Source organism: Notechis scutatus, chromosome 2 (genome assembly GCF_049901735.1).
Source record: "Notechis scutatus isolate UNSWTSFEM ecotype Mainland chromosome 2, rNotScu1.2, whole genome shotgun sequence".
Lineage (NCBI taxonomy): Eukaryota > Metazoa > Chordata > Lepidosauria > Squamata > Elapidae > Notechis > Notechis scutatus.
Genome location: NC_142010.1, coordinates 118,507,611 through 118,525,104, shown reverse-complemented (window position 1 = coordinate 118,525,104; position 17,494 = coordinate 118,507,611). Strand labels below are relative to the sequence as shown.

General features: G+C 41.2%; 2 protein-coding genes across 5 annotated transcripts; one reads left to right on the top strand and one right to left on the bottom strand.

Moving 5' to 3' along the window:
• Nucleotides 1-225: 225 nt before the first annotated feature.
• On the bottom strand, nucleotides 226-5,647 carry NDUFAF8 (NADH:ubiquinone oxidoreductase complex assembly factor 8). The gene is made up of 3 exons (XM_087956003.1): nucleotides 5,403-5,647; nucleotides 3,163-3,273; nucleotides 226-1,535 (listed from the first exon to the last, which is right to left on the bottom strand). The coding sequence occupies exons 1-3, from the start codon at nucleotides 5,481-5,483 to the stop codon at nucleotides 1,512-1,514; spliced, it is 216 nt and encodes a 71-aa protein (XP_087812129.1). The 5' UTR covers nucleotides 5,484-5,647; the 3' UTR covers nucleotides 226-1,511.
• A 194-nt stretch (nucleotides 5,648-5,841) lies between these two features.
• TEPSIN (TEPSIN adaptor related protein complex 4 accessory protein) lies at nucleotides 5,842-16,626 on the top strand. 4 transcript variants are annotated; one of them, XM_087956000.1, is made up of 13 exons: nucleotides 5,842-5,904; nucleotides 7,258-7,330; nucleotides 7,699-7,790; nucleotides 7,937-8,030; nucleotides 9,132-9,199; nucleotides 9,313-9,391; nucleotides 10,450-10,515; nucleotides 11,261-11,464; nucleotides 12,098-12,269; nucleotides 12,634-12,747; nucleotides 13,668-13,746; nucleotides 14,299-14,433; nucleotides 15,638-16,626. In XM_087956000.1, exons 1-13 carry the CDS (start codon nucleotides 5,857-5,859, stop codon nucleotides 16,166-16,168), a joined length of 1,755 nt encoding a protein of 584 aa, XP_087812126.1. In that variant the 5' UTR covers nucleotides 5,842-5,856; the 3' UTR covers nucleotides 16,169-16,626. The 4 variants fall into 4 exon arrangements, with proteins under 4 accessions (XP_087812126.1, XP_026531538.2, XP_087812128.1 ...); XM_026675753.2 differs by having other exon boundaries at nucleotides 5,850-5,923; XM_087956002.1 differs by lacking the exon at nucleotides 7,937-8,030 and having other exon boundaries at nucleotides 5,850-5,904.
• The last annotated feature ends 868 nt before the right edge of the window (nucleotides 16,627-17,494 follow it).

Below are 17,494 nucleotides of genomic sequence, written 5' to 3'. Positions count from 1 at the left end.
TTAGTTGCAGACAATATACGCAGTTGAGGAAATTTCTGTTGATGCATTTTCTAGTTGTTACATTCTGGTTTGATTTTGGATGCCATCAACAAAACTAGCTCACTACTAGCTTCAAGTAATATTATTAATCACCCTCATGAAAACTACTGTACTTGTTCCCAGCCAGAGTACAATCCAATTATTTTCTGAGACATGGTCATAATGAACTGACAGACTTGTAAAAGATTCTGATATATGATATTTAATACGTTCATAAACTTTTTTCCCACAAGGACAGTGTTCCCCCACTCCCCCCCCCCAATGAACTAATGTTGGTCTTTTGGTTGTGACAGGAATTGATCAATGGACCAGCTTGTTGCCTGAGCCTGACATTATGGGTCGAGAGTGACTGGCCCAAGATCAGCCAGCTGGCTTTCATGCCTAAGGCAGGACTAGAATTCAGAGTTTCCAGCTTTCTAGCCTGGGGCCTTAATCACTAGACCGAACTGCTTCCATTTAATATTTTCACAAACATTAATACAAAGAGAAACATTTGTGTTTTATGACCAAAGTTGCATTCTAGAAATCCACCTAGTTGATATGTGTCTCTAGGTCTGAGCAGAGTCCAGCAAATCCCCTAAGAGTTTTAGAAACTCGGGAACCTTAACATGGAGGCCTAGCATTCCTATCCAACCAAAGAGGTACAACTTTGTCCCAATCTTCATATTGTTACTAGTCAGATTTTGAGCTGTTCTGTGGAACCTTGGCACATATACGCAAACACATTTTAGTCCTTAGGCAATTTCACTGATTGGATTTTTTTTCCCCAAAGCTTTAGTGAGGAAATTCATATTCCGACGGGAAATCAAATATTCAAAGTTGCAAATATCAGGATTTTTTTATATACCATAACTGGATATTTTTGGGTAAATGACCAATGACTGTTAGGGAGTTGGCCACTCTGGGCTTTCTTTGCCCCAGATTTTCAGGAGCTGGAATTAACAATATAAAGTAGCTTAAGCAAGATCTACAGGAGTATCTTATTTTATTCCTGTAAATAAGAAGGGAATTAGTAAATCCTCAGGGCAAAATTGGTACAAGTAGCTAATTTAACAGACATTCCACTGATAGGAAAAGGCTTCTGGTATATTAATGTCATATTTTACCGAAGGGAAGCTGACACATTTGCTAATAGAAATTCTAACATTACAAAAATTTGAATTAAATGGTATTTATATATTTTCTGGCTTTTATACTTCTTAGCCTTGAACTTTGCCTCTTGCCACTCTGAGAAATTATACTGCTCATCCCATGTTTAAATTAAAAAAACCCACACACTGAGTTTTACATTTAAAAAAAGTTTTCCAGAATGTGCTTACAGAACACACATGCATAAATTGAAAAGCCATTAGCTCTTGGCACATTGGGAAATATTCCATTTCTGGATCTCAATATAACGACAGATGGAAAAGTTCTTTATTCTTCTGTGCTGAAAACAACTATAAATCCCAGATTTGCCATCAGTATCCATTTCAAGTCTTTACATTCTTTTTTGCCTGCAAAGAAAGATCAATTTTGTTAGAATAAACATTAAGAATTATGTAAATATACTCATACCAATATATCCTGTAGCATAAGGCCAATGAAATTTCAAAATGGATCAGCTGTCTGCTATCCTTATAACATTTAATTAATATGCAAAGCAAATATGGTACAGGTAGTCCTTGACTTTAAGCATTCCTTTAATGACCATTCAAAGTTATAATGACATTGAAAAAAAGTGACTTATGACCAGTTTGCACACTTAGAATCACTGCAGTATCCCCCTAGTTATGTGATCAAAATTGGAGCACTTGGCCACTGGCATGTATTTATGACAATTGCAGTGTCCCAGGGTCATGTAACCTTCCAAGCTAGCTTCTGACAAGCAAAGTCAATGGGGGAAATCAGATTCACTTAACAAATGCAGCGATTTGCCTAACAATTGTGGCCAAAAAAAAAGTAAAATGGGGCACAACTCACTTAAAAAACGGTCTTGCTTAGCAATTGTGGTTGTAAGTCATGGACTACCTGTCTATCTAAATACATAGATTCTACTAACTTCCATATTAAAAGGGATAAGCTTGTCCCAAAGAAAATCACACACAGTTTTTTTTTACCGTAGTAGTTTCTTTCAAAAGTTTCTTTGGTCAAACTAAGCTATAACTAAATGAATAAAAATCCCATGATAGCACCAGTAAGTTTCAGATAAGTCTGCATGCTTGTGTTGGGTAATGTGGTTTTCTAACAGCAAAACTGATTAGCAGACCTCTTACCAACCCCTGCATTTCAAATATAGGTAGTCCTCAATTTACAACCATTCACTTAGTGATGGTTTGAAATTACAACGGCACTGAAAGAAGTTGACTTTTGACTGTTTTTCACATTTATAACCATTGCAGCATCCCCATAGTGATGTGATCAAAATCTGGATGCTTAGAAACTGATACGTATTTATGACAGTCGCAGTCTCCCAGGATATGATCCCCTTTTACAACCTTCTGACAAGCGAAGTCAACGGGGAAGCCAGGTTCACTTTACAATTGTGTAACTAACTTAACATCTGTAGTGATTCACTTAACAACTGTGGCAAGGAAGGCCATTAAATGGGTCAATTATGGTCATAAGCCGAGGACTATCTATAAACAGATGCTTTCTTACAAGTACAAAGTTTTGGGGCACTCTGAAAGCTATTCTCCCTGCAGAAAAACTATTTCTTCTGCCAAAGATACAGAAACAAGCCTAAAAGCTGTAAAAATGTCAAGAAAGAACAATTCAATGTGGTAATCCTAAAAGCAAAGCAAAGCAAAGCTCTAGCAGCTGCTGATGTCATTTACTACTGAACTTCCTTTCAATTTGTAGGTGCTATAAATTCTTTGCAGCAAGAGTGAACTTTTATTTTAATAAGGGGGAGAGTCTGAATAGAGAGAACTTTAATCCCCTATGTCTGTTAAACTAGGATTATTTCCATGATTTTTTGATCAGCACTCCACATTTCCAGCTACCAAAAATAGAAAAGAGGACAACAGCACATTTTTATTGTGTATTTATATATCTCTGTATTTATAGTATGTTTTGCTCCTAACCGGATCCCAAATGAAAAGTTAACCATGTGAAATGAAAAACAAAATGCAAACAACTCACAGCCTCTGTGAAGCAATCCATCAGCATTGCAAATTCCTTGGCACACACATCCTTTTTCAAGTTTCCATGTTCAGTAGTATTGGAAGCAATACATTTGCCATAAACTGTGGCCTGCAAATATCAGCTCTAATTAGATGCAGACTGCAAGGCACATTAAAACTATGGTAAACCCTAAGCAAGTTTTATCTTTGTAGGCCTTCACTGTAGTAATAATCCAGATGCTTAAGAATAACAAAGGTATAACCAGAGACCTATATTCTTCAGTAAGTCACAAGGAGTTAGTCAAGTAAGTGCATATGTAATAAATATTACCTCAGTTTTAGGATATATGGAATTTTATTTTACTGTTACTTTTCACATGTGCTGGTTTGGGGTTTTTTGCTTGTAGCTTAAAATATTTTCATAAATAACAAAAGTTTAGTAGTCCTTAGGCACTTTGCTTGAGATACCATGGACTATTCTGGTCTGAGTATGTATCTGGTTTTTCCAATTTGTTCCACTTTGGTTTTTAAGCCACCTAGAGATTTCTAATCTCTGCCAAACTTTATTCAAAGGAATAGGATTAACTCATACCATTCTTATTCAGACCTTACAAGACAATTCACTCTAAGAGGAGGATCTGTTTCCCAGCACAGCAAAGGCAAATTGTGCAGTGCTTTCCCTTAAAAAAAAAAGCATACATACAAATACATGCTTGCATGCAACAGTTCAGAAAGGGACAGGATCCTGAACAGACAACAGTCACACCCTGAAGGACCAACTTTCTCTTTCTTTCTTTCTGACATTTACTTCCTCATTTTTGGGACTTTTTTTATAGCTGCCTACCTCACACAATGACTTTAAGCAACTCACAATTCATTAAAAACACCAATAAAATAAAAGTACCCTTCCCTTCAGGTTCCAGACCAAACAGCCTCCCAATTCAACCCCATCTTGATCCAATTGTTACAACAATAGTAAGGTCTTCACAACCCTCCTCTGGAAGGCTAAAGGGTAGGAATCTCTCATATATGAGGCTATTCCAATGTAATGGCCACTGAAGTGTACCTTTCAGGTCTCATCAACTGACAACATTTAAGGGAGGGAATCTAGAGTGGAGCCACCTATCTAACCTAGTAGGATGGGCAGAGAGAGGCAGTTCTGCCAATAATGCAGCTTTGGGCCATATACAGTGTGTTAAAGATGACGATAACCAGCACTTTAAATTGCATCCAGAAAGTAACTGGAGGCTACTGCAGCTCATGCAACCGCAGTGTTAATCAGATGCAGGGTGACTAAGGTATGAGTGGGTGCAATTGGTACACAAGATTAATTTGTGTAAAGTCCTCCCACTCCAGCACAGCTGCCACCTGCTCTTCCAGGAGGGCCCCATCCAGACTCAGAAATGTCAACACTCTGGTCCAGTGGGGTAGGGTAGCAGACACAAAGACCCAGAACCCCTCTTTTTTGCTAGGGTTGAGTTGCAACTGGCTCCTCCCCACCTTACAGTTTCTCTAGGCACTGAGTCACCATCTGTACAGCCTCACTTGCCTAGCATGGAAGAAATATATGTATTGTATGAACACTATACTGACGATCCCAAGTCCCACGCAGCTTAGATCTATAAGCCAATGTTTTTCAAACTTGTCAACATTCTCCTTTATTTAGTTAAACTTGTCAACTTTTAAGTTATGTGGGTTTCAACTCCCAAAATTCCCCAGACATTATGGAAAAGTTTGGGGCCCCATAGCTGGAGAATTCTGGGAGCTTAAGTCCCCACTTCTCAAAAGTTGACAAGTTCGATATTGGTGTTAAGTAGGAGGCAATCAACACTACCTAAAACTCTTTGCTCCTTTCCCACCAGGAGGAGTGCAACCCATCTAGCTTCCCTTTTCTATATTAATATTATTGCTGTTGTTATTATTGATCATTGCAGTCAGCCAGATGTTTAGACTTGAGTTTGGCATTTTTGTCTACCTATCGAGTCCTTACCAAGGACCTGGGATAGGCAAATTGGGATGTTTGATGGTGTTACAGATATCATCGCAGGATGGAAATAATAGCTTCCATCCTGCGACGATATAATTATTGTTAGTATTATTAATAATAATTATATGCCATCAAGTCATTTTAAAGTCCTAGCGACCACACAAGCAGATTTTCTCCAGGACGGTTTCCCTTAAATGCTGAGTGTGCGGACTGAGGTGACGGGGATGCTGCCTCTCGCTGCCCCTGCAATCTGCCTCTTCCGGACTCCCTACCTGCTCCCCGCAACACGCCAGCAGTTCAGGGAAGCGCTGCACCCTCGCTCGGACGCGTTCCCAGACTGCTCGACTGGACATAGCCGGAAGTGTAAAAGCCAGCTATCGGCTGGACGCAGCCATAACCAGGCCCTCCTTCCGCGAAGGAGCGTTTTTTTTAACACACACACCCCTCTTCGACTCTCCACCGTCGGCCTGGAGCCGGGCCTTAAACACGACCCCGCTTTAAGACTGGGGGAACGGCTCCACGCTCCCTCTCCCCTGATTGGTCCCGTTCTGCACCAGAAACTTCCGATTGGACGAGAAATGGAAAGCCGCGGGACTTGGCTGTCGCCGTTCGCTGGCGGCGTCTGATGACGATGAGACAGCTGTTTGCTGTGATTGGCTGGATCGGGATAGGGTCGCCGTTCGATTGGAGTAGCTGTCGTCCAGGGAGGCGGCCTGTTAGAAGTGTATGGCTGGACCCGGAAGTCACCATGGCGGCTGTCACTTTGCGAGATCGGTTGAGTTTCTTGACTCGGGTTAGCTTAAAATAACGTGAATTTTTTTTAGGGACTGGCGTATGGAGATTTAGAGTATTAATTTATCCTAAAATCTCTGCGGTAGGGTGGAGGTCAAGAAGCCAGATGAAGTTCTGATTTTTTTCCTAGAGATGTATTTGATGCTTCAGTTCTTTTGATAGTTCAATGCTTTAGTAGTATAAGGCAGAGAAGAAAATAAATATGGTTTATCAGTGCAGGGTGTAGAGGTGGAGCTTGTATGTTGCATGCTGCTTGAAAAGGCTTGCAGAATCCTCCATGGAGGCTTGTTTCTTTGTTTTCAATAACATCAGGCTTTGATTTACTTGTAAACAAGAGCATTCAAACATACAACATGGGGCATGCATAAGCGCACCAACGTGCCTACCGTCCGTGTCCTATTGTTTCTTTTATATATTTTATTTTTCTCATATGTATCCTGTATTCATAACTATGTTTTTACTTATACCTATTATCTTGTAAGCAATTGACAAATAAAAATAAAAAATAAACATATTTACTAACATTGAAGTAATGCAGTCTGTAAAGGGCTCTGAGACCAGCAGCATATGTGAATTGGGATTAAAAAATGAAGACACCAATCATCCCAGCATCAACACTTTATACAGTTTCTATGCTATATTTCAGTGATAAAATGATAGTGACTTACAGCTCTGTGATGCTACCAGATAATTTAATTGAAATAAACATTTTTGAAGAAGATTGTTGAAGCTGCATAATTTATACTAGCCAGATAGTAAGTCCAGCAAGGCACAAGCCACAAGTGATATTAATGTTCCACTTAGCAGTGCAAACATAGGATGACACCTACTTGTAAATAGAGGTGTTACCAGTTGCCTCAAATATAACCAGCGATAACTTGAAGAGATGTCAGCCAGTGTGCAGGGAAGTCACATTGTATTAGGTTAAGTTTGCTTGAAATGAAATAATCATTTAAGCATTTGGAAGCAAAGAAGATCATTTTTCTTCTGTCTGCATTTGGAGATGGGGTGGTTTTTTTTGCCCTTTTTGGGCAGAGAAAATACAGGCTTCATTCTTTTGTTGTACCAACATTTGTAAAAGATAGTTGTAAATATTGTAAAATATAAGATACTGTTTTCTATTAGGGTATGCCATATTCTATTACAAAAAATGAACTCTGATAGTAATGTTTCCTTATTCATGAAATGATACTATTAGGCTTACCTGTATTTTCTCATTGCTATGTCTCTCTAATTTCTACTGCCTCATAATGCCATTGGTTGTTGATACTAACAATTATATATTAGGAAAAATCCAAAGTGACTTTTTTTGTATATGTGTGTTCTTTTCTTCAGCTACCCACTCTAATCAAAGGCACCTCAGATGATGAAGTTCCATGCCCAGGTTATCTGCTTGAAGAGATTGCCAGTATCTTTTGATCTTTAGAACAGTTGGATGATCTGTATGTGATCTATTCATGAAATCATTTTAGTTATGCACTGCTCACTTTTGTTAATAGCAAAAATGTGTGGCTATAACAGAGCCTAAGACAGCTAATGTTCTGGAATCTTGCAACAGATTGGGAGAGCAGCAGCTACATTTTTTTAGTTGCATCCCCCCTCCATTTGCTTAATTCCATACCTATATATATTGAAACTCCATTGTATTAAAAAAAATTCTTATTCTAGCAATTCAAAAAATGTAGGACTTGGAAGGCAAATCGGCACAAAGTCTGAGCGATGCTTGTCTATCAGTTCCTTTATGTTGTTAACTCTTTTAACATAACAAACTTCCAGAGATCTCCCATGAATCAACAGGAAGCAGTCATTGTCTTCTTGAATACCTCCTCAATCGTCTTCAGAGCAATTCATGCCATATCAAGCTAAAGGTAAAAAAAAAAAAAAGTGGCTTGAAAGAATGTGGCCAAAACTAGAGTGGCTCATTGGAATAGGCATCCGTAACTTTGAAATAAAAACAAAGATTTATACTTTTAAATCTATTTTCACAATCCCAACTTAGCTTCTGCATTCTTAGGTGCTTAAGATCCTGCTCTATATGTGTACCCATGGCTCGTCACCTTTCCTTCTGCAGCTTAAGAGGAATTCTTCGTTCATTCAGGAAGCCATAGGTAGGTCAGAGATTCCAACCGGAATAACTATGTCTTCCAAATAGTTATATAATGTACACTCAGAACCTATGTGATCTCTGATAAAACATCAGCATGGTTAATGTTATTGTCATACATTACAACTGAAGGGTTTGACACTGAGAAAAGATAAGGCTAGTTAGCAAGTTTGGGTCGGAAAATGGCTTCTTGATTTGCAATTCAAATATAACTTATTAGTTAAATAACCATCAGGGGATAGGTCCCACTGATCTCCTGGGTTAGGCACACATGGAACAATGCTCCTTAACACTACACTAGAAGCAAATGGAGAATACAATTTTCTCCTCTCCATGGACTCCAGTGGTCCATGAGAAGAACAGAGCTGCCACTGTACTATCAGTTCCAAAGTATCTTTCCCTGCCAAGAAGACTGCTCCAATAAAATAAACATTTTAAATTATTTTAATTTTTCAGATAGGTTGAAGGTGTTGCTCCTAATGGGTGACTTTGACTTTAGATATATCTCTTGCTCATTATTTTCTATGGCATAGAGAAGAGGGAGGTGGAGATGGATTGGCAACTATTTCTGGGTATTGTAGGTCCCGCACACATTTACATGCATAAAACCTCATTTATTATTTGGCATCAATACAAGTGATCTTTATTATATAACTCTTTATGATTGTGGATTTTAGGAGCCATGGTGGTGCCATGATTAGAATGTAGTATTGCAGGCTAACTGCCCGCTGCCAGAATCATCCTGATCATCCAGGTTCATGCCGATCAGCTCACAGTTGACTCAGCCTTCCATTCTTTAGTAAAATAAGGACCCAGATTGTTGGGGGCAATATACTGACATTGTAAACTGTTTAGAGAGTGCTGTGAAGCATTATGAAGTGGTAGTAAGTCCAAGTGCTTTTGCTTTCTCTGTTGTGGGTATGTTTTATACTAGGATTGTTGATATGGAACTTGTTGCATAGGATATTTTTCATTGCTGCAAAACAGAGTCAGCTGCTTTGGTTGATGCAGTTGCTGTTTTTAGGAATCTATAAGGAATGAAATCTATGCAAAGCACGCATGGATTCTGCTCTTTCACTGTCTCACCATCTCCTCTACCTTGTAGGATTCACAGGACCTCCTGATCCTCTCCATGGCAACAGCTTGTATCAGAAGGTGCGGATGACTGCACAGGTGAGTGACAAGACCCAGTTATGAGCTCTTGATACTCTCAAAGCCTATGGTGTGGACGGGTTTTCTGTATGACTGTTCATCACATTGCCCTTTGCTTGCTTCTCTCGTTGTAGGACCTGGTAGGCACTTTATTTTCAGATGTGCTGTTGCCTCAGTGTGTTATGCAGCCACCTAAAGAGCTGCCTTCAGCAGGTAAACTAATATTGCCAAGATAAGACCATAGTGCTGTGTAGATCCCCTGTATTACCTTTTTCAGTTAAAAAAAATATGTCATTTTATTTTCCTTTTTCTCATTTTTCCTCCTTTCCTTCCATGCTAAGGTGAGCATGATTTCTTGGCCCTGAATAACTGAGGGAAGAAAATAACTATCTTTGAGAATGATCCTATCCAATTACCTCTAGTTTGGGGAGGTTAAACCATCTATTTTGCCTTTTTCAAATATTCCAGAATAAAGCCTGGCGCTTGAGCTATAGTAGAATTATAATTCTAGGCCAAATTATTGTAGCCAGGTGAGAATAATTTCACTTTGAAGGGTACTTACAGCAAATCTTCAACTGAATTAAAGGAACAACTGTTAAGAGTAAGAATGGATAGGCTCCTTCAATTTCCATTCAGGCTTTATTGTTAGGAGGGTGGAAGTAAAAATTATTCTGCTTCTGTGCCTCTCTTTAGCCAGGAAGTAAGTCAGTTGCTACAACATCACCCTGACACTGGAAGAGCTCGGCCTCATGGTTTCAGGCAATTTGTCCTCAGATCCAATAATCTGCTCCCAGTAATTCATTTGCATATGTGCAGTCTGGTGCTATATTTTCTGAGAGGAAGCAGTTTTCAAAATACCTGAGCCTTCTTATCTCAGTGGCAGTTGGTGACCAGTTTTTTATTTGAATGAATAGAATGTAAATGGAGAGACAGTTTGGGATAGTGGTTAAGGTTCTGGCCTAGAAACCAGGAGAGTGAAAGTTCTAGTCCTGCTTTAGGCAGGAAAGGTAGCTGGATGACTTTGAGCCAGTTCCTCTTTCTCGGCCCAACCCACCTCACAGGGTTGTTGTGGGGAAAATAGGAGGAAGGAATATTAGATACATTTGCTACCTTATTTATAAAATAATGATGAAAGAATAAAAATAATTGCTGATAAAGTTATTTTCATCTGATGCTGATAAAAGTGGAGAAAAGCATGTGAGCTGCCTACAGCAGTGCTATGCTGGATTCAGACTTCTTTTGTAAAGTTCCTTCCGTGTCTCTCTTCCTAGGTATGGGAAATAGGTCTAGCCCCCACGGCTCCCTCGAAGGCTTTGGTTTTGAAAAGAACAGCTCTGGTAAGTGTTGGGTTCAAGAGCTGAAGGGACGTGATTTCTATGATAACCCCAATTCTTTGGGCAGGAACTTCTGCCTGCCTCCTAGTCTTCTGCTTCATCCATCTTGCCTCCAGAACTTTGCTATTCGTCATATTCAGAACCTTTCTTCTCCTGATTCCTAGCAGTATCCAGCAGTACTGCTTGGGCTCAAAGCCACTCTGAGCACTAACGCAAGTTGAGCTCAGAAGAAAGATTCAGAAGAAATCAATTGAATAAATTGCTAGGGAAGGGATCCTGTGGTTTCAGCTGAAAATTCTGTAGTTGGGAAGGGCATAAATTTGTTTTGTGATGAAGCATAGAAATTTCAGCAGTTAACGTATGCCAATGGCGATATAGCAATATAGGATGTAATGTCAAGGCTACAGATAGGAATGCCTGGAAGACAAAACTGGAAAAATTGGGGGGGGGGGGGGGGGAGAAACAGGTTTTTTTTTTCCCAAAGCTGTTTGGGAAAAATTGGGTGGGGGGGACCTGGTTTCCCCCAATTTTTCTGGTATTTTTTCCAGGACTTCTCATCTCTAGTCAAGGCCCTTCTTATTTTGGTCTCTGGCTTAGCCCTTCTCTTTTTTGAACAAATGGATATAAATTCATACCCAGGAGAAGTTATTTTTTGTGTCTGGCATTTTTCTCCACTACAGTTATTTTCCTAATGTAACATAGCATACATTGAATCTGTATAAATGGTTCCCTTTTGTTTCTCTTCCAGTATCCCCTGGCCAAAGTCTGCTGGCTACCATCCAGAAGGCAGCTGAGGTGGTTGCCAATGTGGTGCTCCCTGGTCAGGAACTCACATGTCCCCCTCAGAGGGAGTTGGCAGACAATGTCTACGAGCCAGTGATGGCACCTTCCCCTGGCAAAAGCCCCACCTTACTCACTAAACCACCAGTAACCCTAGCCAAGAAGATGCGAGGTAGGAGGCATCTCCCATTCAGTAGATGTTAAACCTTGTTGTACATTGCTGTTTTTGAGAAAAAGGAAAGGTATACAAGTACTCCTTGATTTACAATCACAATAGAGCCCCAAATTTCCACTGCTAAGCGAGACAGTTGTTAAGTGAGTTTTGCCCCATTGTACGACCTTTCTTGCCACAGTTGTTAAGTTAATAACATGGTAGTCAAGTAAATCTGGCTTCCTCGTTGACTTTGCTTATTTTATGACCTTTCTTGCCTCAATTGTTAAATGAATCACTGCAGTTGGTAAATTAGTAACCTAGTTGTTAAGTGAAACTGGTTCCCCCATTGACTTTGTCAGAAGATTGTAAAAGGGGATCACATGACCTCGGGACACAGAAACGGTCGTAAGTATGAACCAGTTGCCGGGCATCTGAACTTTGATCACATGAGGATCATAGGGATGCTACAAAGGTTGTAACTACAAAAAACTGTCAGAAGTCACATTTTTCAGTGCCATTGTAACTTTGAACAGTCACTAAACGAACTGTTGTAAGTCGAGGACTATCTGTAGTGATGAACGAATGCCTTTCTTGGCTTTTGAAGAAGTCGTTCAGTCCTATCACCCGGTTCCTCTGCAAATTCTCTCACAGTGAACCATCAACCTGGGCAAGCAGGAGGTGGGTGGGAGGACGTGGACACGGGGCTCAGCTCCCAGAATTCCTTGCAAGAGAATAGCGACCCGGGCAGAACTTCCGAATCCAGCAGCAAAGCAGGCAGTGATAATCCCTCCAGCGCCTTGGAGCCAGGCAGTGCTGCTGACAGGTAAGAGAAGAAGCTGGGGGAGCTAATGGCGGGGCCTAAGCCAAGGGGAAGATAGCAGAGAGAAAGGGGTGATTTTTTGATTTGGACAGGGGAAGAGTCTGGTACAGGTCCCCGCTTGACTACAGAGCTCACTGGAGAACTTTGGGCTAGTCATTATGTCACCACACAGATAGTGGTGAGAAAAGGAAGGGAGATACCCCTTCCCTCTCCTTCAGAGCTTCCAGAGGAAAAACATGCTATGCAATTAATAAATACACACATGTTCACAATGCGGAGGTCACTTGGAAGGTGGGATCTCTCTTGTGAGGCAGAGGAAGGGAAGGAAAATAATCTTCTGTGTTAATGTCTCCCTATTTGTTTTTAGGATGGAAGCTGAAAACCTGAACGATTGTCTTCAAGAAATGAGTCTTGTCATTGGATTAACCAGGGACTCCAAAGTCTTCCTGACTCGTGAGGAAACCCAGCACTTCATCAAAGAGTAAGAACCCCACATGCTCTCCAGTCCCAAAATAGAGCTCATCCCTCTTCATTCCCACTTTTTCTTCATTACTGGATAGCGTATGGTATCCATATACCATATATGGTATCAACGACTTTGTGTCAAGTTTTGTAAATGGTTGCAACTTAGTCCTTATTTTCAGGGCTAAGGGCTAAGGCTGAAGCAGAAAATCCCCTTGGATCCTGTCCTCTGTTTATTAGAAGTACAGATAGTTCTCAACTTACGACCACAATTGAAAGCAAAATTTATGTTGCAAAAGGGAAACATTTGTTAAGTGAGTTTTGCCCCATTTTACAACTTTTCTTGCCGCGTATGTTAAGTGAATCACTGCATTTCTTAAATTAGTAACACGGTTGTTAAGTGAATCTGGCTTCTTCCCCCACTGACTTTTCTTGTCAGAAGCAAAGTCGCATAAGGTGATCCCATGACCCCAAGATACTGCAACCATCATAAAAGTGAGTCAGTTGCCAAGCATCTAAATCTAAATCACGTGACCGAGGGGATGCTACAACTGTCATAAGTGTGAAACATGATCATAAGTCACTTTTTTCAGTGCCGTTTGAGAGGTCACTAAGCAAACTGTTATAAGTCAAGGACTACCTGTACAACAGGTGAGTAACTTGCCATCTTGGCGCTCCATAATGATATTTTACCTTGCTTCGTCCTGCCTGATTTTCATATGAAGAGGATAAGAGACGCTTCAACTGAATAGAGTACATCTCTTTCTGATAGATCTCTGCTGGCTCTTGTAAAAGAGTCACAAACATTCCCTTCTTACATAGCATTGCTTGGGGATCTCCAGAGACCTGGGAGAAAGCTGCTGGCCTTCTTCCTTGCCCCACAACATTGTCTCTTTTCTTCTCTTCCCTTGTTGGGCTCCACGCTATCCCTCTCCACAGGTGTGGACTGCTGAACTGTGAAGTCGTCTTGGCTTTGCTTAACCGAACTCTGAAGGACCCCAGTGAGTGCATCTGTATGGTGAGGAAACTCCTACTAAACAATCTACTTCAGCAGGTTGCATTAAATCTGTCTTCAGTTTGGCTGATAAGTGTCGTTTTCTGAAACTGCAGCCATAGAACTCCCAATTTTTTGCAGCTGTCTCCTTTAGAGCTAATAGCAAGGGTAGGATTTCTTTCTTATCAATTTTATGAGTATACTCATACTAGCGTAATGTGGAACAACAGCTGCCTGGGCTTATTCATTTTTAGGGCAACACATTAAGGAAAGGCTCAGACTTGGGCTCCTCATAGCAAGCCTTTTAATACTATCACAACAGGTGGCAGCATCTGTCTGTCTTTAGCTGATTACTGAAAAGTTAAGCAATTACGCTGATCTCAAAATTCAATACTTTGACTAGTACAGTGCTAAGGCTTGCAGGCTAGACTGAAGTAAAAAAACAAATCTCTGAAGGCAGCAGTGGACTCCCCTCCCTTCTTTCTGCCATTGTGGCTATGTACTTTTGGAATATACCAACCATTTGTCTCCCTAACCATGTGCTCTAACCATTTTTTTCCCCTTATCCTTCCACAGAGGGCAATGTGTGCCATCTCTTCCCTTATGTGTTCGGACTTGCTCTCCCAGGATCATATCTTTGCCGTTACCCAGAAACACCTGCAGGAGCTTAGTGAAGGGAGCCCAGGATGTGTAGCCAACAAAGCAACAAAGGTAAACCCTGTTTTTGAAATGTCCACTTTCTAGAACACCGGGCTGTACGTCCCTTGTACTTTGGCATGATATGGTGTTTCTGCATCCTGAATAGGTCTGTGTGGGTTGGCATATAGTGTGTGATTGTGTGTGTGTGTGCACCTTTGTTTTGACTCCGCAGCTTTTCATTGGGAAAGGAACAGAATAGAAAACCAGTTTGGTCCAGATACTGGATCAGCTGCAGAAAAAACTGAGTTCTAGGTTTGCCCTAGGCGCAGAAGCCAGCACGATGGCCTTGGGCCAGACACTCTCTCTTTGCTCTAGGAACAAGGTAAGGGCAAACCGCTTTGGAAAACATTGCTAAAAACAGCAAAGATTCATTCATCTAGCCACCAGGAGTCAAGATTGACTTGAAGGCAAAGAAACAAAAATATCTGAATATCTTCTCTCTCTATATATACATTTAATATACTTGAGGAGACCTTGCTTTGGAGAGGTGCATGGATCCTAAAGATAATTTTGCTCTTAGAGCTAATGCACATTAGCTTTAATAGAAGCAATAGCATTCACTGAAAATGATGCTCTGAGTTTCAGACACACACACACACAAGGCTAGGGCAACATTGAGAGCATCTGGTGCAGTAGTTTTGTTGCAACTAAACAGGGATGGATTGCAGAGTCCCTGAATGGGAGTCTGCTGGTTCATGCGCTTTCCAAGCTAGATGCTCAAACTGAAAACAAAACAAGGCAGATCATGCTGTCCTAAAGGAAATCAGCCCCGTCTGTTGTTTGGAAGGACAGTTGCTGAAGCTGAAGCCCAAATGCTTTGGCCACCTAATGACAAGAGAGGAGGACTCATCGAAAAAGGTCCTGATGCTGGGAAAGACTGAGGGCAAAAGGAGGAGAGGACAATAGAGGACGAGACGGTTAGATAGTGTCATCGGTGCCATAACATGAATCTGGGCCAACTCCGGGAGACAGAGGGAGGACAGGGGAGTCTGACCTGCTATGAGCCATGGGGTTGCGATATCAGACATGACTTAGCAACTGAGCAACAACAACAAAAGACGATGCCGAGTGAAAATGAATCCAGTGTGGGAAAGGGTTTCTATAGGTTCCTTGAATGTGTTTGACTGCTTAAGTGTTAGGTGGGAACTCTTCTTCCCTACTGCCCTTGTTGTCCTTGTCAAGTCCTTTTTTTCCCTCTTCTATCCCACTTAAACAGATATTGCGTCAGTTTGAAGCCCTCTGCCGAAGCCATGCCACTTCCAAGAATCCACCGCCGGTGGCTGCCTCCTGTTTGTCTGCCAAGACCCCCCTGGAGCATGCCGATGACCTGCTGACAAACACTGTGCCCTTCTCAGAAGACTCCTTCCTGAAGCCCATTAACCTGTCACTGCAGCCCTCCCAAGCCCCTAAGCTCATCACCAGTAACCTGTTCCAACCAGCAGGACAGGTGCCAGAATCTCTGTCCCGTGGCCAAGGGGATATCCTGCCACCTGATCTCAGCCAGCAGAGGGCAGAAGGCAGACTGCCAGACTCTGACCTCCAAGAAGAAAGGCCCCCAAGGGGTGATCCAGATGGCACCGTTTCTTTATTTGCTGGCATGGAACTGATTGCCCCTTCAAGCATGGCACTAGCAGCATCTGGGCAGGGTTGTATTTCTCCAGCGCCACAGACAGCATCTCTCCCTGGGAATACTAGGGATGGTGAGGATAACCAGCAACTCTCTGCTTTTCCCTTCCTTCATGTATAGCACTCCCCTGGCGCAATTTTAGTTTGGGGGGGGGGGGAAATGAGCGAGCAACAAGCCAACTATCTTTCTAGCTCTTTTCATCCTGAAATAGAGTGGGGAAGGAGGTCTTGTAGGATAAGCAGTTGGTCTAGTTAGGGGCTGCTGAGCCTCAGTACTGCAGTTTGTCTGATCTTACCAGGGATTTTTATCATCTTTATTCTTGACAGATCAGGAGGGGGAAAGGCTGGTTTCTTGTCATTCTATTCTGAAAAAAGGTTAAGGTTGATAAGTCCCACTAATTTATATTCTTACTGAATCATCCGTGAGAAAGAAGACCTGAATACCTCGCTGCTGTCTCTTAAATGGGTTGTTTTTATTGAGTGGAGAATAAAGACAATCATATGTTCTCATGAAGAACAATGTAATTGGTTCTTACGAAAAATGTTACTCTTTCGTTATTAAAATTGAGTTCCATTTTATATTATTTCTTCCTGCAGATTGTTATTCAGGCTGCACATCACCCCTCTTATCTCACTTCTTTCCCTTTGACAGAGGCAGCTCTTCACTTGTGGTGTTATAAGGCTGTCAAAATTCTTAAAACTGAAAAAAATTAAAATGAATTGGAAATGAACTGGAGGGGGGGGGGGGTGTTTGCCTACTCCCTACCATTTTCTGTTCCTTGTTCATCTCATCATATGCCACTAAAGTATGAAATAAAGCAAAACGGGGACAAAATATCAAGACAAGCCCTGTTTTCCTAATGTGGGACTTTGTGACAGTTCCAGCAACTAAACAAGGGACAATCTTTGTCAATGCTGTCATCCTTAGGTAACATAGCTAACTGAGGACTATTCGTTAATTCCTTCCAACCTTTACTCTATTGGCTAGCATTAGAATGTTCACACAACATGCTAACACCTCTTACCCAAATCAAGTGTCAAGGGCCATTGTTTGAAATTCTGCATGTAACAAATAGAGAAGGTCTAGAAAAATAAAGGTTACTGACTGTGCTAGTGACCTGCCCATTCTGGGAAGGAAAGCTAATTATGGTCCAAATGAAACAGCTGTGGCTCTTAAACATCCTCACAAGTCACTTAGTTGGGTGACTGTGAACTTTATGATCCCACTGCTACATAAAACAGAGCTAGCCCTGCTTTGCACCCAACCTTCCCTTGTCTCCTCTAACCACTCCCCCTACAAAAAGGCTAGAATAAAGTTGTCAGAAGCTTAGGTGGAGTTTTCAACACTCAGATCAACAGAAAGTTATAAATGGTATTACGTGGATCAATATCCAGATTTGACTTTGTCTGGTAGCCCACAGACTCCTCTAAAACTTTGACCAGAAGA